At 40.7% G+C, this 25097-nt stretch overlaps 1 protein-coding gene across 1 annotated transcript in view; it reads left to right on the top strand.

Annotated features, from left to right (window-relative positions):
• The first annotated feature begins 499 nt into the window (after positions 1-499).
• The window catches only part of LOC121513160 (sodium bicarbonate cotransporter 3-like), a 79596-nt gene continuing 54998 nt past the window's right edge, over positions 500-25097 (top strand). Inside the window, exon 1 of the mRNA XM_041792718.1 lies at positions 500-641. Coding sequence (XP_041648652.1) covers positions 597-641 — 45 coding nt within the window. The 5' untranslated portion in view covers positions 500-596. The remainder of the gene's footprint in view (positions 642-25097) is intronic.

Here is a 25097-nt window from a genome sequence, read left to right as displayed (position 1 = left end):
ATGTGAAAAAAATGTTCTTAAAAATTATTTGCCCCAGTTTCCTCCTGAGTTTACGTCCCCCGACACGTAATTCAATTAAAATGTTATAAAAAAAATGTTGCTGTCATCCGACTTTCTTGTTAAGTTTTATCAAATAAAGCAATATTATGAAATTTTACAGAAAATCTAGAAAAAAAAGAAAATCGCACTAGTTTAAAACAGAACTTACTTGGTATAAAAACTAAAATGCGTATAAAAGAAATCGACCAACACTCAGATAAAACCCGGTTTTATGGTGTTTACTATCGCTGTACTTTCGCCTCTAACTGACTGACAATAATGAGAAAAAAGCTCTCGTGCCTCATTACCGGCAAAGTCCCGCCCTTTCTCCAATGCTGCTCCAGGATTGGTGGAGTAAAACTCTCGCTACCATGTCAATGGAGGCCTGAGCTGTCAGTCAGGGAGGGGCGGGCCTTACAGCTGGAGTTAATATATTCCAGGCAGTGAAAGAAGTGGGGGACGTGAGGAGAAGAAAGGGAGCCGGCGGACTGATAAACTCGGGTGAATTCTCCCCGGGGAGAGGAAGAAAAAGAGGATTTCTCTGACGGTTTGAGGGGATGGAGGAAGAAAACAGCGAGCAGATGAGACCTCTCCTCACATCTGTAAGTTATCACTATCATCTAGAATGGATGTTAGCCGGCGGCGGCTAGCGACTCCTCCGCGGGAGTGAATTAGCTCAGAAACACTCTGGAGAAACCCGAGACTTTGAGTCCAGATGGGGCCAACCGTTGTTGACAATACTGTGTAAAGTGTAGTTGGAAGTGTCTGTTTGTGTGAGCTGAACTTTTCAAATCGGGTTGAAACAACGGCTGGCAACCTTTTGTTGTTAAGGGGACCACGCTTATGCCAGGAAGTGAAGTAACGACGCGTAGTTCAAAATGGCGGCACTCCGTTTAAAAACCTCAAGATTCTTGTGTTTTTTGCTATTGCTTTTTTTGTGGAGTGTTTAGAATCAAAAACAAAACTTTTTAAGACTTTATAGTTTGTATTCATGTATTCGGGCATAATTACATCCACCTAGAAATACTCTTTATTGTATTTTTTTAGCTTTATTTGTTGGCTTTCCCGCCATTCCTATCACGCTCTCCTCGGCTTAGACTTACCGCTCTGGGTACTAGTTTGGCCAATTTTTATAGTTACATCAGGTTTTTAATTCGATAAACTGTTGATAAAAGCATGCGGAACTTTAGATAAATAAATGATTAAATCATACATTTCGTAAAATGGATCGTTTGATACACCATATTTTGCTGGGGAGCACATTTACATAAAATTCCCACGTTCTCTAACGGGGTCTGGTGTGGTTTTGACACTAGGTCTAGTAACTCTGTTTAAAGTGGTTTTAAAGAGGCTGATCTGGGCTGATACCTCTCTAATGTTGTGTTATTGAAGTGCCCGGCTTTTAACACCTTCATTTGTGTCAGAGCACGTGCAAATGAGTGTGTTGTGACAGGAGGAAGTGAGTCATCATCATCATCCTCGGATGGTAGCATGGTGCAGTTAAATAGGAGAAGATTGGCTGGAGCTCCATCAATCACGCTCCCAGCTGGAGTGCCCTTTAATAAAGAACCTGATTAAAAGATGCTGAGAGGATCTATCATCAGGTTCAGGCTTGGTGATGCTGTTGCCATGGAGTCAGGGCACACATCATGCTGTGTAGAGAGAGAGTCAGGTCTATGAGGACTGGACCAGAACTCTGGATAACTCTAATTCTGATTATTTCAACTCATATTCAAACTCAGTATGAATGCATGTATTGCAGGGAATTATCATTTTGAATAAGAAAAGTATATAAGTTTTAGAAACTGTTTGCATGTATCAAGCATAACATCTCTGCAGCTAAACTGTGTTTTTTTTACACATTTCAGATTAAAGACAGATCAAACCTTCTATGATTTGAAAATTGCAGTAAAAATATTGTGATATAATCTAGTTTTGATGAATTGCTCAGCCTTAATACTGAGGCGGTTGGGATGCCCTCATCCACACTGGATTGGTTGTGTAGGCGTACCTCATCAGCTGACATGATCCGTGCTATCCTGCAGTATTTCTGTCAAACAGGGGCATCAAACTCAGTCACTGCAGGGGCCGGATTCTGGATTAAGGTCTAACCTGAGGGCCTAACAGGGTCCACATTAAACCAAACTGTCAACCCTCATTTTCACCAGTCATACATTATGGGGAAAATAAGCACAGATGATTTAAAAAGTCAAAATGGTTAGTTAAAAGGCTCAAAATCTGAGATATAAGTCAAACTTAGTAGTTCAAAAGGTCAAAATATGGAATTAGATGTTAAGATAATGCTTTAAAAAGGCAAATATATAAAAAACAAAGTCATAATCATGTGTTTAAGGCCAAAATAGGACTTGAAATTTCAAATTGTGAATATAAAAGGTCAAAATACGAGATAAAAAATCAAAGTAAGAAATTGAAAAAGCCTAAATATTATCTTAAAGTCCAAATAAAAAATGTCAAAGGTCAAAATATGGGATAAATAAAAGTCCAAATAATAAATGTCAAAGGTCAAAATATGGGATAAATAAAAGTCCAAATAATAAATTGAAAAAGCCTAAATATTATCTAAAAGTCCAAATAATAAATAGTAAAACATTAAAATTGATATGTACTTTTTCCAAGGGGGTCTTCGGGGGGGCTTTGCTTTTCTTTGATACAAGTAGGGGGCCCTAAGAATAAAAGGTTGGGGTCCACTGTCATAGACCATACTGTTAGACTGTATACACGAGGAGTTTGATGGTAAAACTGATGACAGTACGTTTAGTTTCAGTTTGGAGCCAGGAGCAGACGGACCACAGCTGTGACAGCTACAGCAGGAAACAGCTGACGCTCAGGGGGTTTCACACTGAGGATGATGAGTGCTGGAAATGCTTCATCAGTCTGGTTTCATAATGAAAGTGAATGTTGGCAGTGAGTAAATGAAGGCTGTAGACTCAGATCTTTAAGGCTGTAGACTCACATCTTTAAGGCTGGGGACTCAGATCTTTAAGGCTGTAGACTCAGATCTTTAAGGCTGTAGACTCAGATCTTTAAGGCTGTAGACTCAGATCTTTAAGGCTGTAGACTCAGATCTTTAAGGCTGTAGACTCACATCTTTAAGGCTGTAGACTCAGATCTTTAAGGCTGTAGACTCAGATCTTTAAGGCTGTAGACTCAGATCTTTAAGGCTGTAGACTCACATCTTTAAGGCTGTAGACTCAGATCTTTAAGGCTGTAGACTCAGATCTTTAAGGCTGTAGACTCACATCTTTAAGGCTGTAGACTCAGATCTTTAAGGCTGTAGACTCAGATTTTTAAGGCTGTAGACTCACATCTTTAAGGCTGTAGACTCAGATCTTTAAGGCTGTAGACTCAGATCTTTAAGGCTGTAGACTCACATCTTTAAGGCTGTAGACTCAGATCTTTAAGGCTGTAGACTCAGACCTTTAAGGCTGTAGACTCACATCTTTAAGGCTGTAGACTCAGATCTTTAAGGCTGTAGACTCAGATCTTTAAGGCTGTAGACTCACATCTTTAAGGCTGTAGACTCACATCTTTAAGGCTGTAGACTCACATCTTTAAGGCTGTAGACTCAGATCTTTAAGGCCGTAGACTCAGATCTTTAAGGCTGTAGACTCAGATCTTTAAGGCTGTAGACTCAGATCTTTAAGGCTGTAGACTCAGATCTTTAAGGCCGTAGACTCAGATCTTTAAGGCCGTAGACTCAGATCTTTAAGGCTGTAGACTCAGATCTTTAAGGCTGTAGACTCACATCTTTAAGGCTGTAGACTCAGATCTTTAAGGCTGTAGACTCAGATCTTTAAGGCCGTAGACTCAGATCTTTAAGGCCGTAGACTCAGATCTTTAAGGCTGTAGACTCACATCTTTAAGGCTGTAGACTCAGATCTTTAAGGCTGTAGACTCAGATCTTTAAGGCTGTAGACTCAGATCTTTAAGGCCGTAGACTCAGATCTTTAAGGCTGTAGACTCAGATCTTTAAGGCTGTAGACTCACATCTTTAAGGCTGTAGACTCAGATCTTTAAGGCTGTAGACTCACATCTTTAAGGCTGTAGACTCAGATCTTTAAGGCCGTAGACTCAGATCTTTAAGGCCGTAGACTCACATCTTTAAGGCTGTAGACTCACATCTTTAAGGCTGTAGACTCAGATCTTTAAGGCTGTAGACTCAGATCTTTAAGGCTGTAGACTCAGATCTTTAAGGCTGTAGACTCAGATCTTTAAGGCTGTAGACTCAGATCTTTAAGGCTGTAGACTCAGATCTTTAAGGCTGTAGACTCACATCTTTAAGGCTGTAGACTCAGATCTTTAAGGCTGTAGACTCAGATCTTTATTGTGAAGGCTGTTGGAGTGTTGCTCTATCAGAAGATCAGTGTTTCTTCAGGTTACTGTCTCTCTCTCTCTCTCTCTGTTTGTTTCTCTGCTCTCTGTCTATCACTGGCAGATGTGAGTGAGCCAGTGGCCAGGATTCCTGTGTAATGCCGCTCTCAGTAATCTGCAGCTGACTTCCTGTCTGTAGACACTCCATGGAAACAGAGGTGAAGCTTTTCACTCGTGCTCAGCTGTGAACAATGTGACCGTGTGAAGCCTGGCGGCGCACAGCGGCGTCTGAACGGCTCACATGCTGCAGGTTATTGTTCGGTGCCGATGGAGGCGGAAGCGTTTGCTCTCTGAAGGTTTCAGCTCAACAATAAAACAATATTTATGAGATAGTTTGATCTGGAGCGGCAGAGAGGGGTCAAACATGGCCGCTACAGGTGATGGAGAACCTGAGTCATGGTGTTTGAGCTCTGGTACATGTGAGGGAGGGGCATTTGAGCACAGCCACCATCCTAAGGTCCCTGACAGTTAACCCTTCACCTGGCCTCCTGGGTTACTGTCACTGTGTCTAAGGCAGTGTTACTCAACCAAAGAGCCAAACTGTTGAAAAATATGTTTGCAAGAGCCACAATCTAAGTGGTTAAAGTGGCAATTCAGATAAGTTAAAGGCGGCAAAAATGGTCAAAATGTGGCAAACACTGGGAGAAAAGTGGCAAAAAATGGGTGGGAAGTGACCAAATGATTAGTTAGAAGTACCAAAACATTGCAATAAATAAGTGAAAAGTGACTGAAATGGGCAAAAATCAGATAAAAGGTGGGAAAAATGGGCAAAAGTGGCATTTAATTGCAAGAGGCAGCTTAAATGGGCGAGGAGTTGCATAAAAGGGCAAAAAATGCAAAAAGCAGGATTAAAGTGTCAAAAAGAAGTTACAACATTGGGCTTAAAGTGGCAAACACTGGGAGAAAAGTGACAAAAATGGGTGGGAATGAGTCGTACAGTCATGGACGACAATATTGGCACCCCTGGAATTTTTTCAGAAAATACATAATTTTTCCCAGAAATTGTTGCAATCAATAAATGTTTCTGGTATACATGTGTTTATTGCTTTTATGTGCATTGGAACAACACAAAAAATCTGAAGAAAAAAGACAAAATTGACATAATTTTACACAAAACTCAAAAAATAGGCCGAACAAAATTATTGTCCCCCTTTTAAAACTGTGGGTAAATCATTTTATTTCCAGCATGTGATGCTCATTTAAACTCACCTGTGGCAGTAACAGGTGCTGGCAATATGAAAATCACACCTGAAGCCAGTTAGAATGCCTAAAAGTTGACTCAACCTTTGTGTTGTGTGCCTGTGTGTGTCACACCAAGCGTGTTTCAATGCACATGAAGGAAATGAACATGTGTATGCCAAAAACATTTGTAACTGCAACAATTTCTGGGAGAAATGGTGTATTTTCTGGAAAAATTCCAGGGGTGCCAATACTTTCGTCCATGACTGTAAGTGGGAAAAGCGTTGGAAAAAATGAGTGAAAAAGGACTGAAATGGGCAAAAATCAGATAAAAGGTGGGAAAAATGGGCAAAAAGTGGCATTTAATTGCAAGAGGCAGCTTAAATGGGCGAGGAGTTGCAAAAAAGGGGCAAAAAATGCAAAAAGTAGGATAAAGTTATCGAAAAGAAGTGACTAAAATGGGCTTAAAGTGGCAAACACTGGGAAAAAGTGGCACAAAAGGGCAGAAAGTGGCAAAAATGGGTGAAAGGTGGCAAAAATGGTCCAAAAGTGGCAAAAAAATAAGTTACAGGTGGGAAAAATGGTCCAAAAGTGGCAAAAATGAGTTACGGGGGGATAAATGGTCCAAAAGTGGCAAAAAAATAAGTTACAGATGGGAAAAATGGTCCAAAAGTGGGAAAAAAAATAAGTTACAGGTGGGAAAAATGGTCCAAAAGTGGCAAAAATGAGTTACAGGGGGATAAATGGTCCAAAAGTGGCAAAAAAATAAGTTACAGATGGGAAAAATGGTCCAAAAGTGGGAAAAAAAATAAGTTACAGGTGGGAAAAATGGTCCAAAAGTGGCAAAAATGAGTTACAGGTGGGAAAAATGGTCCAGAAGTGCCAAAAAATAAGTTACAGGGGGCAAAAAGCATAAAAGAGTGGCTTAATGGGAAAAAGTGGCATTTAATTGCAAAAGGCAGCTTAAATGGGCAAAAAGGGGCAAAAATAGCAAAAAGCAGGATAAAGGTGTCAAAAAGAAGTGGCAAATATGGGATTAAAGTGGAAAACAAATGAGTTACAGGTGGCAAAAGTTTAAAAAACGTGGAAAAAAAGGAGTGACCAAAATGGGCAAAATTCAGAAAAAGGTGGGAAAATGGGCAAAAAGTGGCATTTAATGCAAAAGGCAGCTTGAATGGGCGAGAAGGGGCAAAAAAGTAGAAAAAGAAGGATAAAACTGTCAAAAAGTGAGAAAAAGAGGTGGGATAAATGGGCTTTAATGGCAAACACTGGGAGAAAAGTGGCAAAAATGGGTGAAAAGTTGCAAAAACATGTGTTACAGGTGGTAAAAATAGCAATAATGTGGAGAAAAATGAGTGAAAAGTGACCGAAATGGAAAACGATTAAAAAAGGTGGGAAAAATGGGCAAAAAGCATTAGAGTGGTAAAATGGGAAATTAGAGGTATTTAATTGCAAAAGGCAGCTTAAATGGGCAAAAAGGGGCAAAAATAGCAAAAAGCAGGATAAAGGTGTCAAAAATGGGCTAAAAGCAGTAAAAATGGAATTAAAGTAAAAAATTGCAAACTACAATTAATTAATGTGACTTGCATGGATAATTTCTGAGGTAAATTTTTCCTTTTTCAGGTTTTCTGGGGGAAAAATGCTCAGATGAAGACATAAAGGAGCCACACGTGGAGTATGACTGCTCTAAAGTTTGGTAGTTTCATTATCAGAATGTTTTTGTCCTTTGCAGTATCGGTGTCATCACAGTTCTACAAACTTAAAGGACAAATGTATTCAAATGCATATTCTCCCCTAAAATCAGCAAGTTAGGTAAAATATCATCATATATGATACAGGACATGATTTTACATGCATAGATTTTTTCAGATTTTAACATTTTTATTATTCACTGCTAAAAAATGATCTAAAGATGATTTTTTTAAGCTGTAGTTTTTTTAATATAACTGATCATCAAACCAGCTACTGCATTCATTAGATGGAGTAAATACTGTGATAAAATAATTTCCCATGTTCTCCAGCCCTAAGAAAAACTGAAATCTCTAAGATTTACATAGAGGAACAACGATGATGCAGAGTTTTTAAAAAGTCACTAAAGAAATGTAAGAATCTGATGAGTAACAGCATCAAAAAAATGAATGAATAATGAGCCCGCCCTCAGGCTTTGATTGACAGGTGGTCTCTGAGCTGCAGAAACAGAAACAAACAGGAAACATGGAGATGGCAGCATTAGATTACAGTCACAGCGTGTTCAAGACGCTGTCGTGGCGTCGTCCCGAGTGACTGGTGTTGACGTCAGCGGCCTCGTCCTCAGGTGGGCCGGTAGGAGTCAGGATGGAAACCTGTCTGCAGGGAGCCGCAGAGACCAAGAGAGGGAGTTTATCCTCATTACTGCATCTGTTTAACTAAACTTCTTTTATTCTTACACCTGGATGAGACTTTTTATTTGTATTAACATTTTTCTTTTGTCCTGAGCACAGGAGACAAAAACCTGGAGGCTACACAGAAATACTAAAGTGGTTTTTAGTTCAGCAGGAAGAATCCCTCAGTATCACGGCCTTTGTTCACTATAATGGAGCATCATCCATACAGAACCAGTGCTAAACACTCCAGAGTTGATTTTAAGGCCCTGACAGTGATTTTAACTCCATTCTGACTGAGACGGCCTTCAGTGTTGATGCTGTCAGTGTTCATTTAGCTCAGCACAGATGGACCCAGGTTAGGAGCCTGAGATCTGGTGTTTTACTGGCTGTGGTGTCAGACATGATCTGGTCCTGTACTGGTGTCATATTAAAGCTCTGATCTGGTCCTGTACTGGTGTCATATTAAACCTCTGATCTGGTCATGTACTGGTGTCATATTAAAGCTCTATGATCTGGTCCTGTACTGGTGTCATATTAAAGATTTATGATCTGGTCCTGTAGTGGTGTCATATTAAAGCTCTGATCTGGTCCTGTACTGGTGTCATATTAAAGCTCTATGATCTGGTCCTGTACTGGTGTCATATTAAAGCTCTGATCTGGTCCTGTACTGGTGTCATATTAAAGCTCTATGATCTGGTCCTGTACTGGTGTCATATTAAAGCTCTGATCTGGTCCTGTACTGGTGTCGTATTAAAGCTCTGATCTGGTCCTGTACTGGTGTCATATTAAAGCTCTGATCTGGTCCTGTACTGGTGTCATATTAAAGCTCTGATCTGGTCCTGTACTGGTGTCATATTAAACCTCTGATCTGGTCCTGTACTGGTGTCATATTAAAGCTCTATGATCTGGTCCTGTACTGGTGTCGTATTAAAGCTCTGATCAGGTCCTGTACTGGTGTCATGTTAAAGCTCTAAACTGGTCCTGTACTAGTGTCATATTAAAGCTCTGATCTGGTCCTGTACTGGTGTCGTATTAAAGCTCTGATCTGGTCCTGTACTGGTGTCATATTAAAGCTCTGATCTGGTCCTGTACTGGTGTCATATTAAAGCTCTATGATCTGGTCCTGTACTGGTGTCATATTAAAGCTCTGATCTGGTCCTGTACTGGTGTCATATTAAAGCTCTGATCTGGTCCTGTACTGGTGTCATATTAAAGCTCTGATCTGGTCCTGTACTTGTGTCATATTAAAGCTCTGATCTGGTCCTGTACTGGTGTCATATTAAAGCTCTGATCTGGTCCTGTACTGGTGTCATATTAAAGCTCTGATCTGGTCCTGTACTGGTGTCATATTAAAGCTCTGATCTGGTCCTGTACTGGTGTCATATTAAAGCTCTGATCTGGTCCTGTACTGGTGTCATATTAAAGCTCTGATCTGGTCCTGTACTGGTGTCATATTAAAGCTCTATGATCTGGTCCTGTACTGGTGTCATATTAAAGCTCTGATCTGGTCCTGTACTGGTGTCATATTAAAGCTCTGATCTGGTCCTGTACTGGTGTCATATTAAAGCTCTGATCTGGTCCTGTACTAGTGTCATATTAAAGCTCTGATCTGGTCCTGTACTGGTGTCATATTAAAGCTCTATGATCTGGTCCTGTACTGGTGTCATATTAAAGCTCTGATCTGGTCCTGTACTGGTGTCATATTAAAGATTTATGATCTGGTCCTGTACTGGTGTCATATTAAAGCTCTGATCTGGTCCTGTACTGGTGTCATATTAAAGCTCTGATCTGGTCCTGTACTGGTGTCATATTAAAGCTCTGATCTGGTCCTGTACTGGTGTCATATTAAAGCTCTGATCTGGTCCTGTACTGGTGTCATATTAAAGCTCTGATCTGGTCCTGTACTGGTGTCATATTAAAGCTCTATGATCTGGTCCTGTACTGGTGTCGTATTAAAGCTCTGATCAGGTCCTGTACTGGTGTCATGTTAAAGCTCTAAACTGGTCCTGTACTAGTGTCATATTAAAGCTCTGATCTGGTCCTGTACTGGTGTCGTATTAAAGCTCTGATCTGGTCCTGTACTGGTGTCGTATTAAAGCTCTGATCTGGTCCTGTACTGGTGTCATATTAAAGCTCTGATCTGGTCCTGTACTGGTGTCATATTAAAGCTCTGATCTGGTCCTGTACTGGTGTCATATTAAAGCTCTATGATCTGGTCCTGTACTGGTGTCATATTAAAGCTCTGATCTGGTCCTGTACTGGTGTCATATTAAAGCTCTGATCTGGTCCTGTACTGGTGTCATATTAAAGCTCTGATCTGGTCCTGTACTGGTGTCATATTAAAGCTCTATGATCTGGTCCTGTACTGGTGTCATATTAAAGCTCTATGATCTGGTCCTGTACTGGTGTCATATTAAAGCTCTATGATCTGGTCCTGTACTGGTGTCATATTAAAGCTCTATGATCTGTGCCTGTACTGGTGTCATATTAAAGCTCTGATCAGGTCCTGTACTGGTGTCATATTAAAGCTCTATGATCTGGTCCTGTACTGGTGTCATATTAAAGCTCTATGATCTGGTCCTGTACTGGTGTCATATTAAAGCTCTATGATCTGGTCCTGTACTGGTGTCATATTAAAGCTCTATGATCTGGTCCTGTACTGGTGTCATATTAAAGCTCTGATCTGGTCCTGTACTGGTGTCATATTAAAGCTCTGATCTGGTCCTGTACTGGTGTCATATTAAAGCTCTATGATCTGGTCCTGTACTGGTGTCATATTAAAGCTCTGATCTGGTCCTGTACTGGTGTCATATTAAAGCTCTGATCTGGTCCTGTACTGGTGTCATATTAAAGCTCTATGATCTGGTCCTGTACTGGTGTCATATTAAAGCTCTGATCTGGTCCTGTACTGGTGTCATATTAAAGCTCTGATCTGGTCCTGTACTGGTGTCATATTAAAGCTCTGATCTGGTCCTGTACTGGTGTCATATTAAAGCTCTATGATCTGGTCCTGTACTGGTGTCATATTAAAGCTCTGATCTGGTCCTGTACTGGTGTCATATTAAAGCTCTATGATCTGGTCCTGTACTGGTGTCATATTAAAGCTCTGATCTGGTCCTGTACTGGTGTCATATTAAAGCTCTGATCTGGTCCTGTACTGGTGTTATATTAAAGCTCTGATCTGGTCCTGTACTGGTGTCATATTAAAGCTCTATGATCTGGTCCTGTACTGGTGTCATATTAAAGCTCTATGATCTGGTCCTGTACTGGTGTCATATTAAAGCTCTATGATCTGGTCCTGTACTGGTGTCATATTAAAGCTCTGATCTGGTCCTGTACTGGTGTCATATTAAAGCTCTGATCTGGTCCTGTACTGGTGTCATATTAAAGCTCTGATCTGGTCCTGTACTTGTGTCATATTAAAGCTCTGATCTGGTCCTGTACTGGTGTCATATTAAAGCTCTGATCTGGTCCTGTACTGGTGTCATATTAAAGCTCTGATCTGGTCCTGTACTGGTGTCATATTAAAGCTCTGATCTGGTCCTGTACTGGTGTCATATTAAAGCTCTGATCTGGTCCTGTACTGGTGTCATATTAAAGCTCTATGATCTGGTCCTGTACTGGTGTCATATTAAAGCTCTGATCTGGTCCTGTACTGGTGTCATATTAAAGCTCTGATCTGGTCCTGTACTGGTGTCATATTAAAGCTCTGATCTGGTCCTGTACTAGTGTCATATTAAAGCTCTGATCTGGTCCTGTACTGGTGTCATATTAAAGCTCTATGATCTGGTCCTGTACTGGTGTCATATTAAAGCTCTGATCTGGTCCTGTACTGGTGTCATATTAAAGATTTATGATCTGGTCCTGTACTGGTGTCATATTAAAGCTCTGATCTGGTCCTGTACTGGTGTCATATTAAAGCTCTGATCTGGTCCTGTACTGGTGTCATATTAAAGCTCTGATCTGGTCCTGTACTGGTGTCATATTAAAGCTCTGATCTGGTCCTGTACTGGTGTCATATTAAAGCTCTGATCTGGTCCTGTACTGGTGTCATATTAAAGCTCTATGATCTGGTCCTGTACTGGTGTCGTATTAAAGCTCTGATCAGGTCCTGTACTGGTGTCATGTTAAAGCTCTAAACTGGTCCTGTACTAGTGTCATATTAAAGCTCTGATCTGGTCCTGTACTGGTGTCCTATTAAAGCTCTGATCTGGTCCTGTACTGGTGTCGTATTAAAGCTCTGATCTGGTCCTGTACTGGTGTCATATTAAAGCTCTGATCTGGTCCTGTACTGGTGTCATATTAAAGCTCTGATCTGGTCCTGTACTGGTGTCATATTAAAGCTCTATGATCTGGTCCTGTACTGGTGTCATATTAAAGCTCTGATCTGGTCCTGTACTGGTGTCATATTAAAGCTCTGATCTGGTCCTGTACTGGTGTCATATTAAAGCTCTGATCTGGTCCTGTACTGGTGTCATATTAAAGCTCTATGATCTGGTCCTGTACTGGTGTCATATTAAAGCTCTATGATCTGGTCCTGTACTGGTGTCATATTAAAGCTCTATGATCTGGTCCTGTACTGGTGTCATATTAAAGCTCTATGATCTGTGCCTGTACTGGTGTCATATTAAAGCTCTGATCAGGTCCTGTACTGGTGTCATATTAAAGCTCTATGATCTGGTCCTGTACTGGTGTCATATTAAAGCTCTATGATCTGGTCCTGTACTGGTGTCATATTAAAGCTCTATGATCTGGTCCTGTACTGGTGTCATATTAAAGCTCTATGATCTGGTCCTGTACTGGTGTCATATTAAAGCTCTGATCTGGTCCTGTACTGGTGTCATATTAAAGCTCTGATCTGGTCCTGTACTGGTGTCATATTAAAGCTCTATGATCTGGTCCTGTACTGGTGTCATATTAAAGCTCTGATCTGGTCCTGTACTGGTGTCATATTAAAGCTCTGATCTGGTCCTGTACTGGTGTCATATTAAAGCTCTATGATCTGGTCCTGTACTGGTGTCATATTAAAGCTCTGATCTGGTCCTGTACTGGTGTCATATTAAAGCTCTGATCTGGTCCTGTACTGGTGTCATATTAAAGCTCTGATCTGGTCCTGTACTGGTGTCATATTAAAGCTCTATGATCTGGTCCTGTACTGGTGTCATATTAAAGCTCTGATCTGGTCCTGTACTGGTGTCATATTAAAGCTCTATGATCTGGTCCTGTACTGGTGTCATATTAAAGCTCTGATCTGGTCCTGTACTGGTGTCATATTAAAGCTCTATGATCTGGTCCTGTACTGGTGTCATATTAAAGCTCTGATCTGGTCCTGTACTGGTGTCATATTAAAGCTCTGATCTGGTCCTGTACTGGTGTTATATTAAAGCTCTGATCTGGTCCTGTACTGGTGTCATATTAAAGCTCTATGATCTGGTCCTGTACTGGTGTCATATTAAAGCTCTATGATCTGGTCCTGTACTGGTGTCATATTAAAGCTCTGATCTGGTCCTGTACTGGTGTCATATTAAAGCTCTGATCTGGTCCTGTACTTGTGTCATATTAAAGCTCTATGATCTGGTCCTGTACTGGTGTCATATTAAAGCTCTGATCTGGTCCTGTACTGGTGTCATATTAAAGCTCTGATCTGGTCCTGTACTGGTGTCATATTAAAGCTCTATGATCTGGTCCTGTACTGGTGTCATATTAAAGCTCTGATCTGGTCCTGTACTGGTGTCATATTAAAGCTCTGATCTGGTCCTGTACTTGTGTCATATTAAAGCTCTATGATCTGGTCCTGTACTGGTGTCATATTAAAGCTCTGATCTGGTCCTGTACTGGTGTCATATTAAAGCTCTGATCTGGTCCTGTACTGGTGTCATATTAAAGCTCTATGATCTGGTCCTGTACTGGTGTCATATTAAAGCTCTATGATCTGGTCCTGTACTGGTGTCATATTAAAGCTCTATGATCTGGTCCTGTACTGGTGTCATATTAAAGCTCTGATCTGGTCCTGTACTGGTGTCATATTAAAGCTCTGATCTGGTCCTGTACTGGTGTCATATTAAAGCTCTGATCTGGTCCTGTACTGGTGTCATATTAAAGCTCTGATCTGGTCCTGTACTGGTGTCATATTAAAGCTCTGATCTGGTCCTGTACTTGTGTCATATTAAAGCTCTATGATCTGGTCCTGTACTGGTGTCATATTAAAGCTCTATGATCTGGTCCTGTACTGGTGTCATATTAAAGCTCTGATCTGGTCCTGTACTGGTGTCATATTAAAGCTCTATGATCTGGTCCTGTACTGGTGTCATATTAAAGCTCTGATCTGGTCCTGTACTTGTGTCATATTAAAGCTCTATGATCTGGTCCTGTACTGGTGTCATATTAAAGCTCTGATCTGGTCCTGTACTGGTGTCATATTAAAGCTCTGTGATGTGGTCTCTCTGCCCCCTAACCTTCCTCAGAACATTTGTAAGTAAATCTTACTCCTCTCTCCTCCATCCGGTTGGTTGTGTTCTCTGTAGTCAGTGTTTGTTGAGAGCAGGGGTTCTCAACCTTTTCAGCCCACAACCCCCAAAATAAAGGTGCCAGAGACCGGGGACCCCCACTGGACCTGAAGGTGGATGAACAGACATGAACTTTCTAGAATAGTCATGTGCAGACAAGGCCGCCCATTAGGGGGGTAAATGGGAGAGCTTTCTGGCGCCCAACCAAACTGGGAGACCATGGAGGTCAACAAAACCATGGTCTGCTGTGAAGTTAAGCTGTGATATCCATGTTTCATATTTAACCTGAATAATAACCATCCTTATCAAAGAAACAAATATCTTTCTTAATTTATGTGTGTAGTAAAAAGCCTTCTTAAAAATGTAAATCATTTAAAAAAAAAAAAAAGGAAATGGTTTAAGAATAGCTCAAATGGGTTAATAATGGCAAGAATGGTGCAAAAGGTGGTGAAATTGGATTTTAAACATAGAAGAAATAGGTTAAAGTGGCAAAAATGGACTTAAAGAGCATTAAAAAGAAGTTAAAATGTGGGTGAAAAGGCTTTAAATTGGCAAAAATGGGTGGAAATTTGGTGAAATGGGATGGAAAATTGCTATAAACTGGCATAAAAGGGTTAATTGAGAAAGAATAGACAGGCAGATGTTGGCAGAAATTTGTTAAAATTGTGAAATGTGGTTAAAATGGGAAAAATGGGTGTAAAAAGGGTTTAATAGTGGCAATAAAGGGTCAACAGAGGCAACATCAGGCTTCAGTGGCAAGAATTGGTTTAGAAGTGGCAAAAAGAAAAAAGTTGGTGGAAAGAGATCAAAACTGGCAAAAATATGTTAAATGGTATAAATGTGTTAAAATTGGTGGGAGAAATGATGAAAAAGGGTTAAAATTGGACAAAATTGGTCTAAAATGGCAACAGTGTAATTTAGTAAATATTCTTAGTTTTTTTTGGGTATCTCGTGACCCAAAAGGGGTCCCAACCCCAAGGTTGAGAACCATTGGTCTAAAGCAGTGGTCCCCAATGTCAGGGTCAGGACCCCCTTGGGGATCGCGAGACACTGAGAGGGGGTCCCCAGATGCCTTATAAGAGTGTTGACCTGTTGTTGAGTTCTAATGTTTCAATTGTGCCACTTTTTAACCCCTTTTCTCGCCCGGTTTCACCACGATTATTTTATACTTTTCATCAGTTTTGCACAATGTCCACATATTTTTGCCTTTTTACCCATTTTTGCCTCATTTTAAGCCATTTTTGCCTCATTTTAAGCCATTTTTGTCACTTTGCACCACTTTCTCTGCCCAGTTTTGCCTCTTCTAAACTAATTCTTGCAACCTTCTGCCTACTGTTGCCTCTGTTGACCCATTATTGCCATTTTTAACCTCTTTTCACCACTTTTTGACCTTTTTTTGGGTCATTCAATTTTTTGCCACTTTCTACCTATTTTTCTACCTTAGTAAACCAACTTTTGCAGATTTAACCAGTTTTTCTCACTTTTTAATCCCATTTCACCTCCTTTCCCGCCAGTTTGAGCCGATTTTTTAACCCATTTTATTTTTTTAAACGAAACGTGATTTGCTGTACATTTTTTAAAGATTTATTTTTGGGCCTGTTCATGCCTTATTAGAGAGAGGAGGACAGTGGATAGACTCGGGAACAGGGATGAGAGAGGGGAGAGACATCCAGCAAAGGACCACAGGCTGGATTTGAACCCGGGCCGCCTGCGTACGTGGTGCGCCTTAAACCACTCGACCATCTGCGTTCCCCAGAGATTTACATTTTTAGGATGGGTTGAGATTGTTGCCTTGATCAGAGTGGTTATTCAGGTAAAAACACTAAATGTAAACAGCTTTACTTTACAGTGGACCATGGTTTTACTGACTCCATAGTTCCCCGGGGTCCCAGAAAGCTCTGCCCTTCACTCCTGCTTATGGACAGCCCCGTCCGACAGCTGTGTTCAAACACTTTCAGGTACGGTCCCTGGTCTCTGCCACCTTTTTGGGGGGTCGGGGGCTGAAGAGTTTGAGAACCTCTGGTCTAAATGATCCCTTTGTGACGGTAACAAAGACAGAAATGTTTTCAGAAAAGCAGCACTGATGTTCTTTGAAGGACTGCAGAATATTCCTAAATCCTCTTTGGCATTTAAATCTGGAACAGAGCAAAGTTCAGTATTGACTGATGCTTTCTAATTCTTCTTTAAAAGTAGAGGTGTCTGTGTCTGGGTTTAAAAACGGTCAGAAACAACGTGACACCTGAGCAGGAATGTTTACAGGTGATTCTGAGCCAAAGGGTAGCAGCTGGTTTTTCTCCCTAGTGTGCTGATTCTCAGCGTGATGATCTGTGGCTCTTTTATGTCTTCATTTTTGTTTTTGCTATTTATTTTTATTGATGTAATAAGAACAAATTGAATTACATCAACATTTTCCACAGTATTTTTAACAGTTTTAGAACAACCCCTGCCCCCCACCCCAGCCCAGTACCACCAGTCACCAGGACATAAACCACTGCACAGTCCAGATATTCTTCTTCAGATAGCAGATCCTTTCAGTGAGATATCAGGTCAGTCCATATGAGAGTTGTGCTCTGCTTAGCACCGCTGACTCTTGCTGCTGATAACTCCAGATAAGAAATGTCCAAAAAGCTCTGAAGCCAGTGAGTTTTAGAGAAATCAAGAGGAGGTTTCCACCGCTGGGCTATAATCTTCTTTACTGCTGTCAGGTCTGCCAGCCAGATTCTGCGTGCATCGTCCATAAGCATCAATTGAGAATCTTTTATGTCTTAATTTTAAATATTATTCCCCCAGAAAATCTTTAAAAGGAAAATTTTACCTCTATTTTTCCTTTAATTCCATTTTTACTGCTTTTAGCCCATTTTTGACACTTTTAACCTGCTTTTTTTTGCAATTTTTTTTACCCCTTTTTTCACCTTTTTTGCCAGCTTAGACTGCCTTTTGCCACTAATTTCCCATTTTGCCACTCTTTCAGGGATTTTGCCCATTTTTTACCACCCCTTTTCCTGAGTTTTGCCCAGTTTAGTCACTTTTAACACTTTTTTGGTCACTTCCCACACATTTTTGCTGCTTTTCTCCAAGTGTTTGCCGCTTTTCAGCCATGACACTGTGGCTCTTGGTAATCTTTTTTCACCAGTTTGGCTCTTTGGTTGAGTAACACTGCTCTAGAAGATAAAACTTTATTATGAACATGAACGTCTCTGTAGCGCCCCCCTCAGGACCCTGAAACCAGATCGGCCTCTGATCCCCACAGCCTCGTATTTTCAGTTATGTCATTCATACCTGCGGTGTGTTGAACAGCTTCCTGTTCCTGTGGTGTGTGTGAGCGGCCGTCTGCGGGTTATTTCAGGTATTTCCAGCAGTGTGTGCTGTCTGTGTGTGCTTCACCTGTAGAAATATTTAGACTCTGGATAAGAGGGAAATGTCCGTTTGAACTGTGGTAATCTGAAACCAAACAGGAAGACAAACGGAGAAAAGGAGCAGAAACAGAAAAACATATCCAGAACCATCCAGCATACCCTCACCAATATATTAGGTACACCTGTTCAGCTGCTAATTTGCCAAACCAGCCAATCACATAGCTGCAGCTAAGGCCTGGTCAGGACGTCATGCATCCGACACACACGTGTTTGTTAGAGACGCGGTGTGTTTGTCGTGTGGAGGTCATTCACCTGCAGCCGCCCTGATGTATCCCATGATCCTCCACCACTTTGCTCTGATCCTGTCGTAGATGAAACCCTCCACACTTGGAGGCAGAGATTTTTCATCAGATATGTAATGGTTTTTAATTTTGTGATTTCCTACAGTTCCCAGAATGCTTTTCACCAGCTCCATCCAGATGGGTTTGAATCCTTTGTGAAAAAAAAACGACTGTGACTAACAGCTTTTATGAGATTTCTCTGTTTCTTGGCCGTAGGCGTGTTTTTCCATGTTTACAGAGCGTGAATAAAGAAAAGAGTTTCCTCCTTTAGAAGCTGAACTGAAACAGCAGGAAGGAGACGTTCTCCATCTGATCAGCGTCAGTAATGCACAGAAAACAAAGACGTGTTGGACGCTAACACTCAACAGTTTGACGTCTTGGATTTATGCCGTCTTTATTCTGCCAGAGTGATTTCATCACAGATTGACTTGGCAGAGATTTTCACAGAATGGGATTTATTATCCTGCATGTGGAAGACTGCTAAACCTCCAAAAGGCCAAATACAACATTCTTTTATTTTACCACTTTTCTGTTTAGAGAGGATCGGATCGGCCATCTCTAGTTTCAAACTAACTTTAGATCAACCTAGAAACCAATGAAGAGGTGGAACTGAGGCGGGTCTAAGCCTCCTGACAAACAGATGCAGCATGATGATGTCATATAAGCCACGCCCATTATTCTGCAGGACTTGTACCCTTCAAACCAGACGAGTCGTAAAATCTCCCCCCATACAGACATGAACTATTCTGACCACAATGTTTTTCTAACGGAGCTGTAAACGTCTTTATTTCTGCTCTTTAAATGGACACGCTGCTTCTACACTGCCTCTAGTGGACGGAGGAGGAACTGCAGCTTTAAAAAAGACCAGCAGGTTTCAGCCTGGATGATAAATGTTATTTTAAAATGTTAGAGATTTTAAAGTTTGTAGAAGCTGATGAGGTTTAAACCCTCCGTCTCTGCAGCAGTGAAACTAAAGCAAACATCTAAGCCTCTGCAGTCTCCCACAATGCACTGCTTCCTGTTTCCCTCCTTCTTCTGAATGGTTTGATTGTTCTCACTCCTAGCAGCTGGAGGGTTAATAAAACTCATTTATGACTCTGATGTTTCGATGTTACACAAGTGTGTAAAGATTTCAATCTTCAGTGTCAGTGTGATATCATAGTGACCAGACCAGCTCAGACTGAGCTTTAAGCACGGCGTTTTCTGGTCGCTATAATAGAGGAAAATAGTGGTTATACCGCTCATACTCAACATTTATGTCTTCATTTGATACATTATTCCCCCAGAAAACCTTAAAAAGGAATATTTTAACTCAGAAATCATCCATTGCAACTTTAAATAGTTGTTCGTTTGCAATTTTTTTCTTTAATTCCATTTTTACTGCTTTTAGCCTATTTTTTTTACCCTTTTATCCAGATTTTTTTTGCCATTTTTTGCCCCTTTTTTGCCTTTTTAGCCACTTTTTTCCCCTTTAGTCTGCCCTTTGCAATTAAATGCCACTAATTTTCCATTTTTACCACCTTTTTTTCAGAATTCTGTCTGTTTTAGTCACTTTTCACTCATTTTTACCATCGCCAAGGAGGTTATGTGATCGACAGGGTTTGTTAGTTTTTTAGCAACATAACTCAAAAAGTTAGTGACAGATTTTTATGATATTTTCAACAAATGGCAAAAGGAAGAACTGATTAGATTTTGGGACTGATCCGGACCAGCGTCTGGATTCAGGAATTTTTTAAAGGATTCTTTACTGTTGGGAGATTGGGCTGATGGCGGAGGTCTGCGCTCTCCTTGTGCTTTTCCTGTCTCCATGTTTTTGCCGCTTTTCACCCATTTTTGCCACCCTTCTCCCACTGTTGGCTGCTTTAAGCCCATTTTTTGTCACTTCTTTTTGCCACTTCTAACCCTTTTTAGCTGTCTCTTGCAAAGAGGGCATTTTCCCACCTTTTTTTCTGATTTTTGCCCATTTTAGTCACTTTTCACTCATTTTTCCCCACATTTTTGCCACCTTTAACTCATTACTTTGCCACCTTTCACCCATTTTTGCCACTTCTTTTTAGCACTTTTAACCTGCTTCTCGCCCATTTAAGCTGCCTTTTGCAATTAAATGCGAATTTTTGCCCCTTTTAGTCATTTTTCACTAATTTTTTGCGACGTTTTTGCCACTTTTCTCTCAGTATTTGCCACTTTTTTGACCATTTTTGCCACTTTTCTCCCAGTATTTGCCGGTGTTTGACCATTTTTGCCACTTTTCTTCCAGTATTTGCCGGTGTTTGACCATTTTTGCCACTTTTCTCCCAGTATTTGCTGGTGTTTGACCATTTTTGCCACTTTTCTCCCAGTATTTGCCGGTGTTTGACCATTTTTGCCACTTTTCTCTCAGTATTTGCCGGTGTTTGACCATTTTTGCCACTTTTCTCTCAGTATTTGCCGGTGTTTGACCATTTTTGCCACTTTTCTCCCAGTATTTGCCACTTTTTGACCATTTTTGCCACTTTTCTCCCAGTATTTGCCAGTGTTTGATAATTTTTGCCACTTTTCTTCCAGTATTTGCTGGTGTTTGACCATTTTTGCCACTTTTCTCCCAGTATTTGCTGGTGTTTGACCATTTTTGCCACTTTTCTTCCAGTATTTGCCGGTGTTTGACCATTTTTGCCACTTTTCTCCCAGTATTTGCCGGTGTTTGACCATTTTTGCCACTTTTCTCCCAGTATTTGCCGGTGTTTGACCATTTTTACCACTTTTCTCTCAGTATTTGCCGGTGTTTGACCATTTTTGCCACTTTACTTCCAGTATTTGCCGGTGTTTGACCATTTTTGCCACTTTTCTCCCAGTATTTGCTGGTGTTTGACAATTTTTGCCACTTTTCTCTCAGTATTTGCCACTTTTTTGACCATTTTTGCCACTTTTCTTCCAGTATTTGCTGGTGTTTGACCATTTTTGCCACTTTTCTCCCAGTATTTGCCACTTTTTGACCATTTTTGCCACTTTTCTTCCAGTATTTGCCAGTGTTTGACCATTTTTGCCACTTTTCTTCCAGTATTTGCCGGTGTTTGACCATTTTTGCCACTTTTCTCCCAGTATTTGCTGGTGTTTGACCATTTTTGCCACTTTTCTCCCAGTATTTGCTGGTGTTTGACCATTTTTGCCACTTTTCTTCCAGTATTTGCCGGTGTTTGACCATTTTTGCCACTTTTCTTCCAGTATTTGCCGGTGTTTGACCATTTTTGCCACTTTTCTCCCAGTATTTGCCGGTGTTTGACCATTTTTGCCACTTTTCTCCCAGTATTTGCCGGTGTTTGACCATTTTTGCCACTTTTCTTCCAGTATTTGCCGGTGTTTGACCATTTTTGCCACTTTTCTCTCAGTATTTGCCGGTGTTTGACCATTTTTGCCACTTTTCTCTCAGTATTTGCCGGTGTTTGACCATTTTTGCCACTTTTCTCCCAGTATTTGCCACTTTTTGACCATTTTTGCCACTTTTCTCCCAGTATTTGCCAGTGTTTGATAATTTTTGCCACTTTTCTTCCAGTATTTGCTGGTGTTTGACCATTTTTGCCACTTTTCTCCCAGTATTTGCTGGTGTTTGACCATTTTTGCCACTTTTCTTCCAGTATTTGCCGGTGTTTGACCATTTTTGCCACTTTTCTCTCAGTATTTGCCGGTGTTTGACCATTTTTGCCACTTTTCTCCCAGTATTTGCCGGTGTTTGACCATTTTTACCACTTTTCTCTCAGTGTTTGCCGGTGTTTGACCATTTTTGCCACTTTTCTTCCAGTATTTGCCGGTATTTGACCATTTTTGCCACTTTTCTCCCAGTATTTGCTGGTGTTTGACAATTTTTGCCACTTTTCTCTCAGTATTTGCCACTTTTTTGACCATTTTTGCCACTTTTCTTCCAGTATTTGCTGGTGTTTGACCATTTTTGCCACTTTTCTCCCAGTATTTGCCACTTTTTGACCATTTTTGCCACTTTTCTTCCAGTATTTGCCAGTGTTTGACCATTTTTGCCACTTTTCTTCCAGTATTTGCCGGTGTTTGACCATTTTTGCCACTTTTCTCCCAGTATTTGCTGGTGTTTGACCATTTTTGCCACTTTTCTCCCAGTATTTGTTGGTGTTTGACCATTTTTGCCACTTTTCTTCCAGTATTTGCCGGTGTTTGACCATTTTTGCCACTTTTCTTCCAGTATTTGCCGGTGTTTGACCATTTTTGCCACTTTTCTCCCAGTATTTGCCGGTGTTTGACCATTTTTGCCACTTTTCTCCCAGTATTTGCCGGTGTTTGACCATTTTTGCCACTTTTCTCCCAGTATTTGCCGGTGTTTGACCATTTTTGCCACTTTTCTCCCAGTATTTGCCAGTGTTTGACCATTTTTGCCACTTTTCTCCCAGTATTTTTAATTGCCACTTTCACCACTGCGGTTGTGGCTCTTGCAGCAGTTTGGCTCTTTGGCTGAGCAGGGTTGAGTGTCGCTGGGTTATGCCCTCTTTATTGTTGCCTTGACAACAACCACTGTTTGATGTTTTCAGCTGTGACACTTCCTCAGAAAGGCTGTGCTGGTCTTTGTTTTGGTTCTGTTGTGTTTTTCCACATAAAACCACTTTGAGGTTTTGCGTCTTTGAAACCGTCCTATCTCTCCGCTTCGTTCCAGATTTAAAGCTCCTTCGTTTGGTCGGTTTTATGTCGTTATGATCCTTCATGTGGAAAGGGTTTGTTGAACCTTCTGCTTTGTTCTTGACTCTACCCGAGGAGAATATCTGACGATCTAACCACAGAGATCCGCCATGTTCAAAGGCGACTTGCAGAATGCCGCTACTATGAGAGCAGGGAGTGAACCGGAACGGTAAAAGTTGCAGAAAATTTGCTGAAACCCACAAAAATGTTCTGTAAAGCCACGCAGAGCTGCTGACTCTGCTAATGATTCACCATCGTAGACCCTTCATAGGACATCTTCACGTGTCCATCATACTTCTAAGACAGTAAATAAAAGTTTTAGGGGGTTGAAGTGCTCAGATTTCTGAAGTTCTTCTTCCTCTCAGCTTCTGATTAAAAGACAGGGTGTCATGGTCTCTGGGTGGTGTTTCTGGTTCTGTTGGTACTGGATCTCGCTGTTATATGAATCCCGGCTCGTCGTGCTCGTGTATGGGCCGTATATGTGCTCATGTTGGAGCTTGCTGTAGTAGAATTCCTGAGCAGAGGAGAGGAGCTGGCGTTGGTGAGGCTCAGAGCAAGAGGGAGGAGGGTTTCTAAAGTACTGTGGCAGTAAAATGGAAAACATTTATAGCCTACAGATGCAAAATAAAGCCAGATACTTCCAAGCTGAAACTCCACATGGAGAGAAACGTGACAACCTCAACCTCCTCAGTCTTTTCTTTAACTTTAAAAGTTTGAATGGGCTCTGTTTTTATTAGGGATGTGGGCTGATGGAACGATTTAACGTCAAATTCATCACAGAACTACAAAATGTCCATGTTTTCATTAAGGATGGGACGTGAATTTCAAATAGAGGTCAATCTATATGGTTTTTCAGGGCCAGTACTGATACCGATGAGTAGTTCATGAGAACGGATTACTGATATTTGGAACTGATTTGCGTTTAGTTTGAAGTACAGAATGTTTTTAATGTGGCAACAGTAAAACTGCACGGTCAGAAAAATGAAGAGAAATAAATTATTTAGCCAGAGTGTCTGTGGCACCCAGGCATGAGTGTTGATTGGCTAGTGCTCATGTGACATCTAGCCAATCAGATTGAGTCACATACAGGATATTTGATGAGGCTAGAGCAGTGTTACTCAACACTGCTCAACCAAAGAGCCAAACTGTTGAAAAATATCTGCAAGAGGCACAATCTGAGTGGTGAAAGCAGCAAAAATAGTCAAAAAGTAGCAACAAAAATGGGTGAAAATGGGCAAAGTAGGTATGAAATGGACAAAATGTGTGAAAAGTGGCAAAAATGGCTAAGAAATGGCAAAAAAAATAGTTACAGGGGGCAAAAATGGTCATAAAGTGGCAAAAACAGTGGAAAAGTGGTGTTTAATGGCAAAAAGAGAAAAAATGCAAACAGCAAAAAACAGGATAAAAGTTGCAAAATGAAGTGGAACTAATTGGCCAATATGGATTGAAAGTGGCAAAAAGACAAAAGGGGCAGAAAATTTCCAGTAAGGGAACTGGAAATATACAGACGATGATTAAGGTTGACAATGAAGTTTGACAGTTGAAGGCTACTGTAAATAAACTGGTTGTGACTTGCGATGGATAATTTCTGAGTTCAAAGTTTTTCCTTTTGTAGGTTTTCTGGGGGAATCATATTTTAAATGAACACAGAAAACATGATGAGAGTTAAAATAAGGCCAGATGGGAAGACACTACTGTGGAACCAAAGTAGTGCTTTTCAACCACTGCCAAGCATCAGCATCAGTAATCTGTCAGGGTGATAATCCATTGACCCCTACTCTCAAATATTAAAATATTCATTGATATAAGAAAATTAAGACTTAATTTTTATCTCCGAAGACATTTTTATTTTCCTCTTCCTACTAGCGCTTTGCTGTGATGCAGTGTGGCCACCAGAAGGTGGCAGTAGTGCTTCTGACTGCTGTTTAACCACCATTTCCATGGTTTTACTCACTGGTGATGAGTTTGATGTGCAGAGCCTTACTGGTGTCAGAAAGTTAGCTCGTGTAGCGTTCAGTCAGCTCCTCTAAAAGTGAAATGTGAGCGCCCTCTTCAGGTCAGCAGATGATGAGGTGTCTTCCAATAATGTTTGAGGTTTAGAGAAGTGCTAGACAAATAAGCATTCTTCTTAATAATGCAATTAAAAACACATTTATTAGTATGAGTATGGGCTAAATAAGTTCATCTATATCAGTGCACACTGATGGAGAGCTGGCCTTATATGGCTAATATGCACAAATGGGAAAA

The sequence above is a fragment of the Cheilinus undulatus genome, linkage group 8, assembly GCF_018320785.1.
Source record: "Cheilinus undulatus linkage group 8, ASM1832078v1, whole genome shotgun sequence".
NCBI classification, from domain to species: domain Eukaryota; kingdom Metazoa; phylum Chordata; class Actinopteri; order Labriformes; family Labridae; genus Cheilinus; species Cheilinus undulatus.
Note: the sequence above shows the minus strand (reverse complement) of the source record. Positions and strands in the feature narration are given on the sequence as shown.